The 19814-nt window shown below is 41.3% G+C and overlaps 2 protein-coding genes across 7 annotated transcripts in view; both read left to right on the forward strand.

Annotated features, from left to right (window-relative positions):
• The window catches only part of LOC128738885 (collagen alpha-1(XVIII) chain), a 591219-nt gene that overhangs the window by 165624 nt on the left and 405781 nt on the right, over positions 1-19814 (forward strand). The gene's annotated exons all lie outside the window — the stretch shown is intronic.
• LOC128738886 (calaxin-like) lies at positions 18221-18880 on the forward strand. The gene has a single exon (XM_053834350.1). The coding sequence runs from the start codon at positions 18221-18223 to the stop codon at positions 18878-18880; it is 660 nt and encodes a 219-aa protein (XP_053690325.1).

Below are 19814 nucleotides of genomic sequence, written 5' to 3' on the forward strand. Positions count from 1 at the left end.
GTAGAAATTTCTGTACACAGTCACTTAACGTTCTCCGTGCATGACCATTTGGAGGTTGTGTGCGCTCCAGCCAGACCTCCGACCAGTCATGATTTACGATCTGTTGGGATAGGTTAGGCACGCCACTACTAGGACTGGCACCGGTTGCAAATGAACGATTACTCACCCGTACGCCACTCGAGATTACCACTTAGATCGACCGATATCGATTCCAGTCGAATTGAATCAGTGAACGTTAAATTTTCAATCATCATTAGGATGTTGCTCGAGTTTAATGCCACCACATGAAACGGATTACCGGTTTTAGTATCTCTGAAAAATCGCTACATGGTTGCTCACATTCGGCAACCAAAACCAGAAAATAGCCATTTAATTACTTTATCCTTTGCTCCTACCGTTCGTCGAGTAAACCACAAACGGGGAACGTTTTCAACATTTTCAATTTCAAAAGCTACATTTCTGTTAGACAACATAACATTGGTAACTATCTAATACTTTTATTCCCAAAATCGAAATGTGTTGAAAAGCCGCAACGAGCAGGGACTGCTTCAAGCTCCGAACCAACGAACCCAATGATAAATGAACGTTCGCTGTGTAGCATCGTTGGTTACCAAATTTTATTTCGATTAACTGAATCCAACTGCGGGAAGCTTGATTTATCTCTTAATAACTACATAGTACGTTATTTTATCGATATTCAAACAATCCCTTCAACCGTCTGAAGCAACTTTGTTCCATCAAGCTATCAGCAAACGCCTTCTTCCTTCAACAGAACCGAACCTGTTGACCCATTTATCACGAGAACCGCGTGTATCAATTTGCACATCGTTTATACAACACGGTGCGCACGGTAAACAATCATCAAGCTAAACGTAGACGTTCTCGCTTTCCAACCGTAAGACTTTTATCCTTCCTTCCTTCCTCTCGTCATACTGCTCCATGAAGCTGGAGCTGGGGATCCCTTTTGAAATGAGCATCACCAAGATGCGCTTTTATCGCTTTGTCCACAGCAACACGAGCGCGGTAGTAGCAGCGGCGGCAACCCAATCCATTGCGGTTGCCTGGAGGAGCAAGAGCAACCGTACACAAAAGATTTTGACCTCACATCGCTCCCTTCAGCCCTCCAGCTCTCCAGCCCTCCACTCTCTCACACACACACACTACACATGCATTGGCTTCTTTCGGTCTGCTTTGTTGCCACCTTAAATCGCAGCTGAGACGGATTGGATGCAATATCCAAACTCTAAACATTCACCATGAAAAGATGATTGATGAGCATCGACCGGAGCACCCGTGTCGATCTGCGGTCCCGGCCGGCCCCTACAGCCGTTCCGTGTTTGCTGTTGTTAACTCACTGAGGCTGTAAGTACACGTACTGTGATCGGAAAAGAGACTTACTGGCAGTAAGCGAAAGAGTATCAAAAAACTTAATTTGGAAGTTCGTATGTAACTTGCTTTACATTTTGAGTTAAATTTTTTGATACTTTGAAGCCGAATATGTCTTTAGCCTATCTTTTGCCATACTTTGGTCCATTTTAAAGCTTTTAGAAGAGTGCAACATATTATATTTTGTAATCCAAATTAGGGTTTATTTCTAATTCCCGTCGTAGTAAGTAAAGCCATTCTAATTTTCATCCTTTGTTGGATGGATTTAATGAATACTCCAAAAGGTCTTCTGCTAATTTGACTAAAACACACTTACCTTCCGATCCGTGAACTTTGAAATCACTGAAAAGCGATTATCAAAGCATATTATTGAAATTACGCAACTGACTTTATTTCTTATATTCGTGGTACCGTTTTAAAATTCGTCCATCAACATTTTTCATCGTCCGAACTAAAAGTCACAACAATGTTTACGAAGCTAACGCGCATGTATTTGTGTAGGACGGCATGACAAATGTTATTCTGCAAAATTTCTGCAGGTCAGACAAGTTTTCCTGGCTGTAGAATAACGACAACTCCCTTCGTGAGTTATTTTCATTTATGAATGACGGAAATTAACCCAATCAGCCGACATTTTTTTCTTCGTCGCACGAAAAAACGTAGGAAATTTGGCTGGTAGGACTTCTTCAATGATAAAAAGCATTTAAATAGATCTCAGCTCACTTTGATTGATAGCGTGTGATAGACAACAAACTAAATTATTAGGGAATAACTAGTTTTGCATTGTGTGTCATAAAAATGCTGATATTTTTAATAATTTGTGTTGGATAGGACGGGAATAGGTATTTGCCGAAGCAGCAAATTACCCTATCATTATTATTATTAATATAATATCGTTGTCATTTTAACTACAGCTTAAAATGATTATAATAATTGATTGTGTTTCAATTAATTGATGATCACATTTTTATTGTGTTAGTAGTTGTTATTTTGGAAAATTTTCGATAAAATTAGAATGTAAGAAAAGTTAAAGATGAACTACTTGATGTGGAAGCATGGTGCCGAGAAACTGGTCTTTCGGGAAGCTCGAGTAAAATACCATTCAACCTACCTCTTTCTTTCAGTCAGATTGGATGAGAGCCACGACACCAATCTGCTCGAGGCTCCCATTCGTAACAATTTACGGAGTAACACTTTGTGGTCAATTTTGTCAAAAGCCGCTTCCAAATTCGTATAGATGACATCTACTTGCGTTCTGCCTTCCATAACCGTCGAACAAGTGGTAACAAAGTCTAACAAGTTTGTAGTTACGGATCAACCGGGAATGAAATTATGTTGATCAGAGGAAGTATAAGACTTCGTGGCTTGTAGAATTCACCCAGTCAGCATTTTCATATGTATAATTAGATTGCAAATAAGAGTTACGTACTGATATGTATTCAACAAAATCGTATTCGACGCGCAAATACCGCAAATACCATTTTAGAGGCGATATACGCACTGAGGAACAATTTTGAGCGATACACTTATATAGATTGTACAATACGATAAAATCCGATTAAGCGTGACCAGCTGCATGCAGCTATACGACTTTGTGCTGAAAATCGTATGTTTGTCAGTTACTATAGTATACTATATACACGGAATACACCGTTTACGCAACATATCAAACGCTACCCCTAATATATTTATGAGAAATATGTAATGCATGTTCAGTCAGGTTTCCCTACTAGCACCGTTGTTACAACGTTGTTGTGGTAACCGAAATATGACTAATTTCAGTCGTAATTCGGTTGCTTCAACTAAATGGTCCCAAAGTGTGCTACTTGGGTTATAAGGCATGGTTCATAAAACAAATCAACTCAAGCATGAAAAGGTCCAGCGCTGGTTAATATACCCTACCAAGATACAAACGGAAAATACTGACGCCGGCTGGGATGAATTAATAAAGAGTGGTCTGGAAACTGGGAATTGATTTTTGAAATTACAACTGCTTGTTCCTGGCGCTAGTATACATATATAGCAGCGCCGCAAGCAGTGAGTGAAAAATAGTAAAATGAACTCGAATATCATACCAATACAGCTACAAGAATTATTCCGAAACTAACACATGTACAGTAGATTGTGAATGTGCGGTTCACTCCAGCAACAAACACATAGATGTAGCTGTCATTTGGCTTGTTACTTTTAGGTTGTTACTCTTTTCGACTAATTTACGGTCATAAGACGCAAAGAGCAATAGATTATTGCTCAAAAGTAACAAAATATTCACCGCAAGTTTTGGGTGTATCATTATAAAGGATACAATATCAACTTGTGCTCGCTTTATTATGCTTTATTTACAAATCCGAATTTGTTAATAGATATTTACGATAATTTTCGTACATTGATATACGAGTTGGTGCAGGCTGGGCGGTCGCTGACGATAATCTCGAACAGTTTCGAAGCGTCGGAAAGGCTAGTAATCCCACGGTAATTCCTGACGTCAAGACGATCACCACTTTTATACACGGGAATCATGTATGACAGCTTCCAGCTCGCAGGAAATTCTCCTAGTTTGAATGATCGGTTGAAAATGGCGGCTAACGGCTCAGCATATTAGGTCGTATGAATTAGAGCAAATGCTCCCATAAGATTTACACGGGAAAAGCAAAGCAAACTGTTTTATTCATTCACTACTGCATCCGACGCTCGTCGGAATTTGTTCGCAAATCCGATGGTTTTCAAATTTCTCATAAAGTGCGCTTAAAAAGGCAAGTGAGTGGCCCCGAACGAGGCCGTATCCATGACATATGCTGTCGAAACATCAGCAGGACACAACCGGAACAGAAACCTCTGAGCTTGCGTATATTCCACCCGAATTTGTTGGATGTTCCCATCGAATACAATTCACCATTTACGAAATTGATGGATTATTGACGGTAGAAACTGCAGCATGTGCTGTCTTTTGAACAGTTATGTATTGACAGAAACTTCATCCATTTTCCAAAGCTTTCGAACCTGGAAATTATATAAAAAGAAAACTTATCCAATTTAATTCTACTATGTATATTTATTCTTGACAGATACGTATTTCGTCTACGACTTGCAGGCTTCCTCAGTGTCTGTTTTCGAACTCAGACACTGAGGAAGCCTGCAAGTCGTAGGCGAAATACGTATCTGTCAAGAATAAATATACATAGTAGAATTAAACTGGATAAGTTTTTTTTTTATTTAATTTCCAGATTTCGTATTCTACTAAAACGCTCCAAAAACTTCAGTCAAAGCTTTCGACACATTTTCTCATTGGACTCTACTGGCCAAATTGAAAGTAAAACGCAACTTTTCTTCTGCTGCGATGCAGTTGTTCAAATCATACCTACAAGGAAGCAAACAAACGGTATTTTGTGGTGGTTGTTTGTCGAATCTTAAATGCCTTTGGACACTTTACTTTTTGTTCTTACAAAGTATAAAAATTACCTTTTTGCCGACCGGTTTCGGGTATGTAGTTACCCACGGGGCCGAGTCCAACTAATTATGTTGATGAGATCAGCTACAGACTTAACTTTGTTAAGCCGAAGAGCGGCGATACTATTGGAGCATTATCCTCGTTCATCAGTGGCCGCTCAGCTGTGAGGATGTGTGTGTGTTTCTCGAATATGGTAGGAAAAATATCTGGTGTACCCCAAGGCTCAGTGCTAGACCCTTTGTTATTCTGTTACCACATAAATGCCCTCCTAGCGGTTCTCAGGTATTGTTCCATCCAAACGTATGCTGATGATGTGCAACTTTCCATTGGACATCTCTCTCAGCATATGTGCGATATAGTCAGTAGGGTGAATGAAGACCTTATCATGATCTTGCAATGTTCCTAACGCAATGAACTGGTCAATATTCCCGTCAAAAGCAAGGCATTTTTAGTTGCAAGTAGACGTCGAAGTGCTAGTGGAGCTGTGTCCGCGATATACGACATCAAGATGAACGGCAAGAATATACTTGTCTAATCTTCTTTGGAATAAGAACAAGAATAAACAACAACTGGCAACTAAATCTGTCGAATAAAAACACAAGGTCAAGTTTCTAAAACGGATGTAGCACCTAGGCTTTGGTTTGTTTTGTTTGATAACCTCGTACGGTTCGGCTGGCGCTTTCAACACCACCAACCACCAAACGAACATTTTTCAATGGCAACATTTATGATTTAACCTAGCTCTTTCCGGTCGATGGTATCACATGCGGCTTTGAAGTCAACGAACAAATGGTGTGTGGAAACGAGCGAGCTGTGTTCCGTTTCTGGTATAACTTTCCCGTTTCCTAAGAACGATGCAGCCGCTGCAACTCTGTATAATCCTGCGCTTCTAGGTAACTGGCTGAGTTTCGACGATGCTGTAAGTTTTCCATTCCAATCAGACGACAGCGGTCTTCGTACGGCGGTAGGTGTGTCGGATTACTCCATGGAAGCAGCCTCAAAGCGAACTTTATAAAACGTTTTTGGACAGCTTCAATTCTAGTTACCCAGTAGTTTGTGTAAGGACTCCATACTACTGAAGCTGTTTCTAAAACCGAGCGAACAAGGGCATAAAATAATGATCGCAGGCAATAGGGATCTCGGAAATCACTGCCAGCTCTGGATATAAAACCTAAATTTCTGTTGGCTTTGGCAATGATACTCGAGTAATGATCTCTGAACGAGAACTGCGAATCTAGCAAAACTCCAAGGTCTTTCACCACTTTAACTCTATGGAGGGGGCATCCGCCGATTTCATAAACCCAATCAATAGTCGATTTTTTGCGCGTGAAGGATATTATACAACATTTCTGTACACTAATTTCCAGTTGATTCCAGCCGCACCAATCCTCAAACAATTTCACTAGCCGTTGTAATTCGCTGCATTCTGCAATTGATTTCACGATAGTAAAAATCTTCAGATCATTAGCATACGCAAGTCTACAAGCATCCGGTATTAGCAAATAGATATCATTAAAGAAGATCGAGAATAGTAATGGCCCCAGGTTACTTCCTTGTGGTACTCCAGATTTGTTTGTAAAGCAGTACGACTGACATGACCCAAGTTGGATATTTAATTTAGGGTTTACTAAGTAGGATCTCAACCAACCTACGAAATGTGACGAGGTACCCATACGATTGATTTTAGCCAACAGTAGTTGATGATCAACACGGTCGAAAGCTGCTTTAAGGTCAGTGTAAATTGTATCTATCTGGTATCCATCTTCAATAGCATTGATGCAGAGCGATGAGAATTCAACAAGATTTGTTTCTATTGATCTCCCTTTGAAGAATCCATGCTGAGCAGGCGATATGTATGATTTGACTGCGGCAAAAAGTACGTCTCCTACTAAAATTTCTAAAAGTTTGGATACGGCACACAACGAGGTGATCCCACGGTAGTTAGTGATGTCACGTCGGTCTCCTTTTTTATGTACGGGAAACATTACAGATTGCTTCCAGTTCTCGGGGAACTTTGCCTGGGCTAACGATGCGTTAAAAATTATAGTCAACGGAATTGCAATAGAGTCCGCACATCTTTTCAGTACAATTGAGGGGATACCGTCAGGTCCAACCGCTACAGAAGATTTTAGTTTTCGAATGGCAGATAGGACGTCTTCGACAGTAAAGCTAATAGCTCTGACGTCAATGGCGTCGCTGGGTACAGATCTCAATGCCAAGTTCATGAATTGCTCACTTGCAGAATCAGCTTTAAACACATTAGAAAATGGTCAGCAAACAGATTGCATATGTCCTCACAATTGTCAGCTGCTTTAGTATTAAGAAACATAGTTGTCGGGAGCCCATCTGTTTTACGTTTCTCATTCATATAATTCCAAAACTTTTTTGGATTGCGCTTCAGATTAGCTTCCTTTCGCTGGACGTATCTTGAATAAAGGTAGCGACTCAATGTCCGGTAATTGGTACTAGCGATATTAAATTCACACTTTGTAAACGGGTTGCGACAATATCCGATTAAGCCCGACCCGCTCCGTACTGCTATACGATTCTGTGCTGAATATCGTATGTATGTCAGCTATTATCATTATATACGACGACGATTATATAGACGAAAATCAACTTATGTGGACATTATTAAGGTTTAGTTACGATTCCGAATTTGTTAAGAGTTATTTACGATAATTTTCGGTTATTAATGCACGATTTGGTGCTAGCTGGGTTCTCCTCATCCATCAACCTGCTATACTATGCTATATCACGTCGTCATACCAGTCGTTTCGCTGACTCCATGCCATGTCCCCGATGATGCTCTCCACTACACTGCTAATGGTTGTTGTGATGGTATTCCAACTGTTCTCGAGAGAGGTTTTGTCCAGCGCCGGTAGCGCAGTTTCGCGTAAGTGCACGTAGTTTACGGTGACTTTAGGCTGCTTCAGCCGCGCGAGATTTCCATTTCACCAAGGCTTGCTTAGGTTCCGAATATAGTGTACAACGGAGCGTTTCGGGCACAACTTTACCATGATTAGGTAGTAGTCCGAGTCAACGTTAGCGCTTCGATAGGATCTGACGTCGATAATGTCTGAGAAGTGAGAAGGGATTCAAGATCCCTATCACGCCGAAGGACCAGCGAAGCTCAAAAGAACTCTCCTTCCCTGTCAGCATACGACCTCGGCTGCCACCGGCGTTGGTAATCCGATCTCCACCAAAGGAGCTCGTATCCCGAGGAGGGATAGGAGTTGCTGAATAAGAGCCTGTGAACCACGAGGTACCGCCCACGCAAGGTACCGACGATACGCTTTATTCAGTCGTTTACCAACCAATTTTAGGTAATGGACTCTAAATCCTAATCGAGCTTCCAAAATAAAAAATAACACACATTATGTTTGTCTCCCCATAGATGCTTGCCAACAGAGCCAAAACCGGTTTGCCAAAAGATGATGTATTCTTTAGTAATAATGCAGTTAATTCTTGCGTTAACACATAACAGAATTGAAAGCACATGGCAATTTGTAAAATAAATTACAAATTTAACACGCAAACGCGTGGGACAGTATTGTCCCTAACCCAGTGATCCCCCCATGTAACACCAGACAGTAGCCAGACAACGACGACGAGACCTTGTGCTAACGACTTTTGTCGCTCGGGCATACAAGCAGTAGGTACGTACCTACCTACTTCGAAACTGTTGTTTTAAATTCTCCGTATGCAGATACCTACAGAAAGCATGAAGCAGTAGCTCAGCGGTAGTTTTGACCAATCGGACAACGCCTCCAGGAACCGGTGTTGTTACGGAGATTCCGATGCAACCGACTTCAGTGGGCACTAACGACCGACCCTTTTTCGAACGGATTACCCTTTTTTACTGAATCTTCCAAAGAGAACAGCAGGAGAACCGCAATGACACCCTCCCTGCCTGCCATGGGCCCATCATGGACTAAGGCGCATTAGCAAATGTGATAACATGCAATTAAAGAAGAGTGAGAAATGATGGCCCTCAGGTGGTGGGTAGGTAGGTATTAGGGATTCGTGCTGCTCGTGCTCGTAAGCTCCACACCGCAAGGAATCAGTTTGGGCAAAAAAAGGAGAAAAATTGTCATCAAACTGGCACGGTTCGACAGTGTGATTAATTTGGTAAAAAAAATATAATTTCGTGGTTCGACTTCATGAGTGGTGAATGTGATTGGCAAGTCATTATTGAAGGCGTGGAGTTGATGCAACACAGTGATGGAGTGCCGGAAAGCGCGTATGCATGCATGCATGCATGCATGGTGTTAATAATGGTTGCGATAATAAAGGAACAATAGGATTTTTTTCAACGCTACGGAACACAATGACGTGAAGACAGATTAAAGACCGATTGCCTGTTGCAGTCAATCATGATCATGATGTAGGTAGTAGAGTGCAATTTGCAACAGTCAGCGGAATGCAATTTCGGCACCCCAGGGAACGATGGGGCCATTAATCAGTGCACGCAATTTGGCGGCCGCTGACAGCGGGTTTAATTGACTGCAGGAGGGGACCGAATTAATGGTTTTCCTTAGATTGATTTAGTTTTAGAATGTCACGAGTGAAATGAGTATATTATGAGCGCATTCTAAATGAGCATAGCTCAACGAAAGTACAACAGTAAATTAGCTAAACTGACACTGCCTAATGAAAATCGTGTGAATTTGGAGAAAACTCCACTAATTTGCTTGTTGCTAGTTTCCCGTGTCAAAACTGTCCGCGTGATCGTGTGTAGCTAATCTTCCCGAAAAGATTTATGGCCAAGCTGCCTATCTAGATCTAACACGGGCACGGCAGCTTGTGCATTACGAAATCCGGCGCATCTCTTTCCCGTTGACCAAATGCCGGCTTAACCGTGGAATTTAAATAACTACAGCACCGGGCGACAATCTCTGAATGGTAATGAGTTATCATTATTTTGTGTATCTGGTGAATGCTTACTTTTCGGTGCTTCTGTTTCTACCGGTGACCATCGACGGTCGATTTGCGTGATTTTTTAATGCCCACCTTGCCGCCTCAACAATGGCCGAGACGACTGATTGTTAGGACGTGGGTCACTTAACGAATTTCATGTGTTGTGTGCGAATTGGGATAAGGTAATATCTGCGCGAGCAATTTGCATGGTGAAGAAATATGGAATTAATTTTAAAATTTGTTTGTTCTGCCGTTAGACTTGCCATCAGTTGGTTTCATGGTGCTGCTGGTGCTATTCGCAGAAATCAAATCGTCGAAAGTTCGAATTTTGGCTGGTTAGTTACTGCTAAAGTGATAACAGTGCCGTTGTACTAACCTGACAAAGTCTTTTAGTGAAGAATAGTTAAATTTTAAAGGTGTTGTTAAGCTTTCATAACCGCTTGTTATTTTATGTTTTGAACATGTTCCTTAAGCCATTAAACGTAATGGTTGGTCTTTATGCAGCTACAAATTTCTCGTCCTCGTCTAACAAACATTATAAATTTGCATAATAAAAAACGTATCGAATTATTTCTACATTTCTAGTTTCAGTGAAAATCTGACAAAACAGATCAATTTTGGTTACATTTCGTATAAAAAAAACATCAATTTACACTTGACAATTGGGCTTTAATATTGCAGGAATGTACGTTGTTAATCAGTTTTGCGATATTTGAATATTTGTAAATATGCTGCTTCAACTTAAAAACATGAAAGCCCATTAGTTTTTCTACTATTCTTCGATGCAGCACAAATTGTACAATTATGGCCCCATAATGTTTGCTCCATTGGTTTTGTTACCATCCCGAACGAAGCAGTGCAGTGTAGAAGCGAAAAAACAAACTGGAAATTGAAATACATTTATCGAATTCTATTTTTTAGCACAAATTTCAAGTATTGTTTGCAGCAAAACCCATTTCAATTGTTTGTATGCAATTTGAAATTTCATGTTCATTCAACCGATCGAATTTGCTACACCACTGGCCGTGTGTGTTACTCAATGCTGGCCGTTTCTGTTGCCGGTGCTGCCATTGGCACCAGATGAAGCGATTGAGAAATTTTCGATAGCTTTTCGTTGGGTTGCAAATAATACCGGTACTACAGTAAGAAGGGTAAACAAGGATGTTTTATTTTTCGTGTCGATTACGTGCCAATGTATTTTGTTCAAAAAGCTTCAAAATAACTACGAGCTTTTAACTATTTCACACGTTCGAACAATTAAGAGTTATCATGATACTAGCTGACCCGACAAACTTTTTATTGCCACAAATTAAACTGTGTTGTACATAAATCGTGAATCTCGGATGACCTTTGTCACCATCTCGAGTTTTGCAAGTTTCTGAGGAGTTCATGAGTGTTTTAATATACAAATTTACCTCACAGTAAAATAGCGAACAACTCCCCCCATTGCTTAGTCTGATAAAATAAAGCGGATAGCATTTAAATATTCGCCATCATTACAAACCATTTCGCCGAATACCATTTTGCGGAACACCAATTCTCGGTTGACCATAACGCGGAATATAGAGTTTCGCAGAATACCATTTCGCGAAAAACCTTACGCGGGATGTACCATTTCACGGAAAATCTTTTCGTAGAAAGTATCATTTCGGGGCTGCCCCCCGTAGTGGTCGGCGCTTCCGACGGCAGGTCGCCGGCAATACTCGCGGCCTATGGCCGTCTCCCGCTGAATTATCTAATGCTACTATTGAGAGTTTTTGGTGGTCTTGTTATTGATTAATGTTTTATGAAAGTGTCTAAAATTTCTCGAGTTCGATTAGTTTTTGAATTACGCAAAAATGTCTGTTTTATTTGTATGAGAGTTCTTATCCCCCTCCCACAGGGGTGAGAGGTCTTAAACCATCATAAAAAATAATCCTTCCTCATAAACCCCCCACATGCCAAATCTGGTTCCATTTGCTTCATTAGTTCTCTAGTTATGAGAATATTCGTATTTCGTTTGTATGGGAGCCCCCCACACTATTGAAGGGAGGAGGGGTCATAATTCCCCTCCTAAAGAGGGGAGGGGTCTCAGTTCACCATAGAAAAAAAAATTGCCTCCAAAAACACCCACATGTTAAATTTCGTTCCATTTGCTTGATTAGTTCTCGAGTCTTGCAGAAATTTGTGTTTCATTTGTATGGGAGCCAGACAGACAGACAGACAGACAGACAGACAGACAGACAGACAGACAGACAGACAGACAGACAGACAGACAGACAGACAGACAGACAGACAGACAGACAGACAGACAGACAGACAGACAGACAGACAGACAGACAGACAGACAGACAGACAGACAGACAGACAGACAGACAGACAGACAGACAGACAGACAGACAGACAGACAGACAGACAGACAGACAGACAGACAGACAGACAGACAGACAGACAGACAGACAGACAGACAGACAGACAGACAGACAGACAGACAGACAGACAGACAGACAGACAGACAGACAGACAGACAGACAGACAGACAGACAGACAGACAGACAGACAGACAGACAGACAGACAGACAGACAGACAGACAGACAGACAGACAGACAGACAGACAGACAGACAGACAGACAGACAGACAGACAGACAGACAGACAGACAGACAGACAGACAGACAGACAGACAGACAGACAGACAGACAGACAGACAGACAGACAGACAGACAGACAGACAGACAGACAGACAGACAGACAGACAGACAGACAGACAGACAGACAGACAGACAGACAGACAGACAGACAGACAGACAGACAGACAGACAGACAGACAGACAGACAGACAGACAGACAGACAGACAGACAGACAGACAGACAGACAGACAGACAGACAGACAGACAGACAGACAGACAGACAGACAGACAGACAGACAGACAGACAGACAGACAGACAGACAGACAGACAGACAGACAGACAGACAGACAGACAGACAGACAGACAGACAGACAGACAGACAGACAGACAGACAGACAGACAGACAGACAGACAGACAGACAGACAGACAGACAGACAGACAGACAGACAGACAGACAGACAGACAGACAGACAGACAGACAGACAGACAGACAGACAGACAGACAGACAGACAGACAGACAGACAGACAGACAGACAGACAGACAGACAGACAGACAGACAGACAGACAGACAGACAGACAGACAGACAGACAGACAGACAGACAGACAGACAGACAGACAGACAGACAGACAGACAGACAGACAGACAGACAGACAGACAGACAGACAGACAGACAGACAGACAGACAGACAGACAGACAGACAGACAGACAGACAGACAGACAGACAGACAGACAGACAGACAGACAGACAGACAGACAGACAGACAGACAGACAGACAGACAGACAGACAGACAGACAGACAGACAGACAGACAGACAGACAGACAGACAGACAGACAGACAGACAGACAGACAGACAGACAGACAGACAGACAGACAGACAGACAGACAGACAGACAGACAGACAGACAGACAGACAGACAGACAGACAGACAGACAGACAGACAGACAGACAGACAGACAGACAGACAGACAGACAGACAGACAGACAGACAGACAGACAGACAGACAGACAGACAGACAGACAGACAGACAGACAGACAGACAGACAGACAGACAGACAGACAGACAGACAGACAGACAGACAGACAGACAGACAGACAGACAGACAGACAGACAGACAGACAGACAGACAGACAGACAGACAGACAGACAGACAGACAGACAGACAGACAGACAGACAGACAGACAGACAGACAGACAGACAGACAGACAGACAGACAGACAGACAGACAGACAGACAGACAGACAGACAGACAGACAGACAGACAGACAGACAGACAGACAGACAGACAGACAGACAGACAGACAGACAGACAGACAGACAGACAGACAGACAGACAGACAGACAGACAGACAGACAGACAGACAGACAGACAGACAGACAGACAGACAGACAGACAGACAGACAGACAGACAGACAGACAGACAGACAGACAGACAGACAGACAGACAGACAGACAGACAGACAGACAGACAGACAGACAGACAGACAGACAGACAGACAGACAGACAGACAGACAGACAGACAGACAGACAGACAGACAGACAGACAGACAGACAGACAGACAGACAGACAGACAGACAGACAGACAGACAGACAGACAGACAGACAGACAGACAGACAGACAGACAGACAGACAGACAGACAGACAGACAGACAGACAGACAGACAGACAGACAGACAGACAGACAGACAGACAGACAGACAGACAGACAGACAGACAGACAGACAGACAGACAGACAGACAGACAGACAGACAGACAGACAGACAGACAGACAGACAGACAGACAGACAGACAGACAGACAGACAGACAGACAGACAGACAGACAGACAGACAGACAGACAGACAGACAGACAGACAGACAGACAGACAGACAGACAGACAGACAGACAGACAGACAGACAGACAGACAGACAGACAGACAGACAGACAGACAGACAGACAGACAGACAGACAGACAGACAGACAGACAGACAGACAGACAGACAGACAGACAGACAGACAGACAGACAGACAGACAGACAGACAGACAGACAGACAGACAGACAGACAGACAGACAGACAGACAGACAGACAGACAGACAGACAGACAGACAGACAGACAGACAGACAGACGGACAGACAGACAGACAGACAGACAGACAGACAGACAGACGGACAGACAGACAGACAGACAGACAGACAGACAGACAGACAGACAGACAGACAGACAGACAGACAGACAGACAGACAGACCCCCCGCTTAGTGGGGGAAAGGTCTCAAACCATCATAAAACCCTTCCCCGGTCGCAAAAACCCGTCAATCGGTTCAGTAGTTTTCGATTCTATAAAGAACATACGGGCAGACAGACAGAAATCCACTTTTATACATATAGATATAGGCCCCAAAACCCCTACATGCAAATTTTCACACCGATCGTACTATGGTGCAAAGCTGGCCAAAAGTCAAAAATCCAATTTCAAGTTTGTGCCATTATTACATTTTTATCATATTCTGGAATAGTTTGGGAAGCTATCCTGAAAATTTTAGCCAGTTTGAAGTTAAAATAAATTTTTGACAAATGTCTGAAGCTGAGCATGTTGAAGATTGATATTGCGTTCTTCCATACAAATTGTATGGGAAACTCAACACGAATATTCAGCGATTAAGAAAGTATGGTGGGAAACGCAAGAAAACGACCACGTTAATGCATCTTATATGAAATTTTCTTTACTTTTCGAAAAACTGGGTGGCTTTCTGCGCTTTGCTGCGCTAAGGGAGATATATCGATTTTTTGAAGGGTATATCGGAAGTGATTTTTCTACGTGTTATATGAAGGCGTGATAAAGGTTTTTTATGGTTTGTGAACCACCCTAATGTATCACGATACAAGTTTTTCATGTTTTCAAAGGCAAATACAAAATTTGCCATCCCAAAAAACAATATAAGTTAAATTAATCAAAAATCAAAACTTTTCCCCTTACTATTTTTCTTAATCTTCTTTATCTCCATCTTCTTTTTCTTCTCCTTTTTCTTCTTCTTGGTCTTCTTCTCCTTCTGCAGAATCACTCGTTTCACATTTCGCCTTCAATAGTAATACATATAACGTTCTCAGGAAGATTTTTCTAATTACATTTTTCCGTTTCGAATGAGCTGTAAACTTTATCCGGAGAAATAAGAAGACGAATAATTCTATCACGATTTGTCACATTCATTTTTGCATGTAAAATATTGTCTTGTATTTTTATCACTATTTTTAGCATAAAGCAATAACCTTATTTTCGTGAGAGTCAATACCGGTCTAGTGGCGGCTAGCACGCCTCTCATACCGAGGTCCTGAGTTCAATTCCCAACCCCGCAGAAGTTACGAATGACCCGAGTTGTTAAAGTGACTATAATTAAACAAAAAACACTTATTTTTGTGCTTCTGTCATTCGTCCTATCAGCAATATACACACTTAAAAAACTCAGCAAAATTTGCCGAGATTAGGACAGCCGAGCGTTCGGTAAAAATTTCAGTTTTGCAAATCGACGTTTACGGATCTTTACTAACGTTTGGCATCATAAAAAATTTTACCGAACGGCTGTCCAAATCTCGGCAAAATTTTGCTGACTTCGGCACTTTTTTTTAAGTGTGTAGTTGTTTAGATTTATTCATGACTGCGATTTCAAATTCTTTGCATTGCTGTGGACGTATTATATGAGCAGTATACTTTGACATAAAAGTTTTTGGTACACAAACAATAAGTTTCGAATTTTTCTGAAACAATGTGTTCAAGAACTTGCTTTGAGAAAAAATCTCAACCTTTTAATTAATTTCATATCTGTACCCGTGATTTCAGAACTAATACCAGGATTGACCCAAGATCTTCGAGCTGTATTTCCGTCATTACTATTGTCGTATGCACCTGCTTTTCTCCAACCTCTAAAATCTAGTCAATATACAATATGGACCATGTATTCGAAGCAGCTTTATCCAACCATGTAAAGGAGATATCCCATAATAGAGATATCCTACGTTTACTTTGAGAGTTTGCATTTTGTCTATATTATTGAATTCTGATATAGTAGTTTTACAAGCGTAACATCTGTACTCTGTGCTACTCTGCGCTAAATGAGACTATATCCATTTGAAAGCTCATATTTTACGCTAACTTTTACCGATAGTGTCAATAGTGGCGAAGCTTGGCTTCAAAACTTTTAAGCGTGTTTTACGCGAAAATATGGCACTTTTAATGAAAATTAAAATTGTGGCATACTATGATAAAATTACTGCATACTCAATAAATGGGATTTATTCAGCACTATTTTTTGAAGAACTTTTTCTTGGACACCGTTGAAATCCGAGGTACCATTAGACCTCTAGCATGTTTTGAAATATTGGTTTATTTTAAAAAAAAACGCTAAAATATGCTGAGATAGCATACTTTTAAGATTCATAGAAAATTCAAATTTTGTCATATTGATCTAAAATTTTGGATTTGAACACTTCAATAGTATAGAATCATAGGAAAAATACAACGGAGAGTCGAAATGAACTTACATTCTATGGCTGTTGACCAGCGATTCCCCACTGTGCTGTGGATCGGTTCAGTAGTTTTCGATTCTATAAGAGACATATGGACAGACAGACAGAAATCCATTTTAATAGGAATAGATTGTGAGCTATCTTGTAATTTGTGTGTGACTTACCAAGATTGAAACGTTGACGTAAAAGAAAACAAATCGTCAACTGCATTTAAAAACTGAACTGTCAATCCTCCAATTTTTTACTATCTATGATCACAGTAGAAGTAACTCCCGTAATAATTAAATTAATCATTATATAATATCTATTATGCTACTAAGAAATAACAGTTGTGTAGCCAAATTCGTTTATTGCAATAGAAAATCGGTAAAAAAGAATACGAATTAAAAACAATAAACATGTTTCGCAAAAACCTGAAGCGTTAATGTTATAGAAAGGCGAGTCAAGTCTTACATGCATTGACTTTTTGGATGTGCAAACATCCAACGTCGTGCTCACTGCCAGGTTGAAATCTAAAAACATAAATCTAATATAAAGTACCTTTATATTGAATCTGTTCTGTACCTTCATTCGGTATATCATCCTTCGGAACGCTTCTCCGCCAAAAACGACTCCATAGCACGTGTTTCAAGCATGACAGAATATGGATACCCACAGGTGAACCGCAACAGTTTACTGTCGATAAACCCAATGACGACGACGACGACGACTTTCGCTGGTTCCAATCGTTCTACCGTCGCTCGTTGCGTTGCTGCAGTCATTAGTGTAGAAGACGATGATACTTCGATCGGACTCATGCTTCACTTGTTCATTAGCAGTATTACTGCCAGTATGACTGGCGTGAAATTCCGTGGACGCGGAAAGTGGAAGCAATCGGAGAAGGTACTTACGTAGTAATTGGATGTTGGAGTGATTCAGGAAATCACGGATTGTGAGATTATAATCGCAGAATGGCGTGTTAAGCACTGAACACGCATTGATACCCCGAGGAAATTTCTTCGTTTGCTTTCGGATTCAGTGGTTTTGGGAAGTGCAGCAATGGTAAAGCAGGATTTGTTCAGTTAACTCATTTTCAAATGAAACGAAAGTGTTTGCATAAGAAATTTGGTTCACTAGCGAATCTTTTACGAGTCAACACAGCACACTCCTAGGTATTTTGCATTGAAATACATTTTAATGACAATCTTACTTTCGCGGTCATTTAAAATTTCAGGAATAAAATTAGCGTGGTGTCGAAAAACAAGGCAATCACTGACGATTCAAGTCAAGTCCATTCGGTTTTGTGTTTAATTTGGACGTAATTATTTCCCCATTTGGATCCGTTTCTCGATTTCAAAATGTCACTCGATCTAACGTTGGATGCCAGCGAGGAAGCCCGCTTTCTGAACAGGATTAGTCGTCTCGTAAAACGGTTGGCGAGAAAAACCCACTTCACCGCACGAGAGGTGGAGGTTTGCCTATTAATTTACTATAAAATGGTTCGAGCGGACGAAGGCAGCCTGGGGGGGATGCTTGTCAGTCGGCACCAGCTGGATGCCGTGTTCGATGCGAGCTTTGGCATCACCGATAGTGCAACCATCGGACGCATCTTCACCGCACTGGACAAGAGCGTTACCACTCACGTCACTATGGAAACTTGGACCCGAATGCTGTCGCTGTTTCTGCGGGGAACGTTGGATGAAAAAATTGACCATTGCTTCCGGGCGTACGACATTTCCGGTGAAGGCCTGATACGGCGGGAGCACATGATGGTCTTGCTCAAGGGTTGCTTTATCAAGCAGCAGGAAGAGGATGCCGAGGAGGATATAAAGGATCTAACCGAGCTAATTATTCGTCAGTTGGATATGGATCGAGACGGGGCTATTTCGTTGGACGATTTTCGGGAAGCTGTGCGCAAAGCTCCTGAAATGTTGGAATGTTTCGGACAGGCCCTGCCGGACCGGCCTCATGTGTATGCCTTCTCAAGGACGTTCTTGAATCGGGTGTCGAAGTACTGATAAATTTAAGATAAATATTTGTTGAAAAGTTGAAACATGCTTGTTTATTGATTGTTTGTGAAGTTTTACAAATTCTTTCTCCTCAAATCAATTAGTGACATTGCTCTAAACGAGCAAATGTTGAAAGAAAAATACGTTGCTCTAAACGAGCAAATGTTGAAAGAAAAATACGCTTTCCAATTCACTAGCAGTAAAAAGGCAATTATTGGTATATCCTAAGGGAGGATCGGAACGAGCAGCCAACATCGGTCATTTGTATAGAACAGGGAAAACAAATCGTTTTAAAATTAGAATATGTACAAGTGACAGAAGCTGAAGTCGTTGCTTTGTACAGTCGGTGCGTGCGTGACTGGCAACTAGAGACGACAGATTAATCTTCTCACTAAGCGACTTTCCATTCCATCATAGAGTAAACATGCTGTAAAAATCCCACCCACACGGTCGATGCGTACCAACCGGGTTCGTCCGTTCGGCCCACGAAAGGGCACTCACTATAATTGTGAGCTGAAGTTGAAATGAAAGATTTGTTAGATCAAAAGAAAACCCGACGTAAGTTTGCTTTTATGATCTGTCGTATTTCGGTAATTAATCTTCGCTGCTTGCATGGTGCACTTCTAATTCCTGAAAGCAACTTGTTATTCCCTTCTATATTTTTGCATATTAGCAAATGCTGGAGCAGATTTATGTAGGTATTTCACCTTTTGTGTGTTCGTTGATTCTGTTTCAGAAAAATCATGAACCGTATTAAAAACATTTGCCACTGAATCATTGGCGTACGTGCAACACCTTTCATTATACAATTACAAATCCAATTTCATATCCAATTTTAAATGCTTTCACGTTCAACTTCAAGACCGATTTCCAATTCAGTTTCAAGTCCAATTTAAAACCAATTTACATATACTCATTTTTAATTTTAGGTTCAATTTTAAGT

The sequence above is a fragment of the Sabethes cyaneus genome, chromosome 2 (assembly GCF_943734655.1).
Source record: "Sabethes cyaneus chromosome 2, idSabCyanKW18_F2, whole genome shotgun sequence".
Taxonomy (NCBI): Eukaryota; Metazoa; Arthropoda; class Insecta; order Diptera; family Culicidae; genus Sabethes; species Sabethes cyaneus.

What these genes read in the sequence shown, in the direction of transcription:
- LOC128738886 (XM_053834350.1), top strand. Translation starts at nt 18,221, where the DNA reads ATGTCACTCGATCTAACGTTGGATGCCAGCGAGGAAGCCCGCTTTCTG.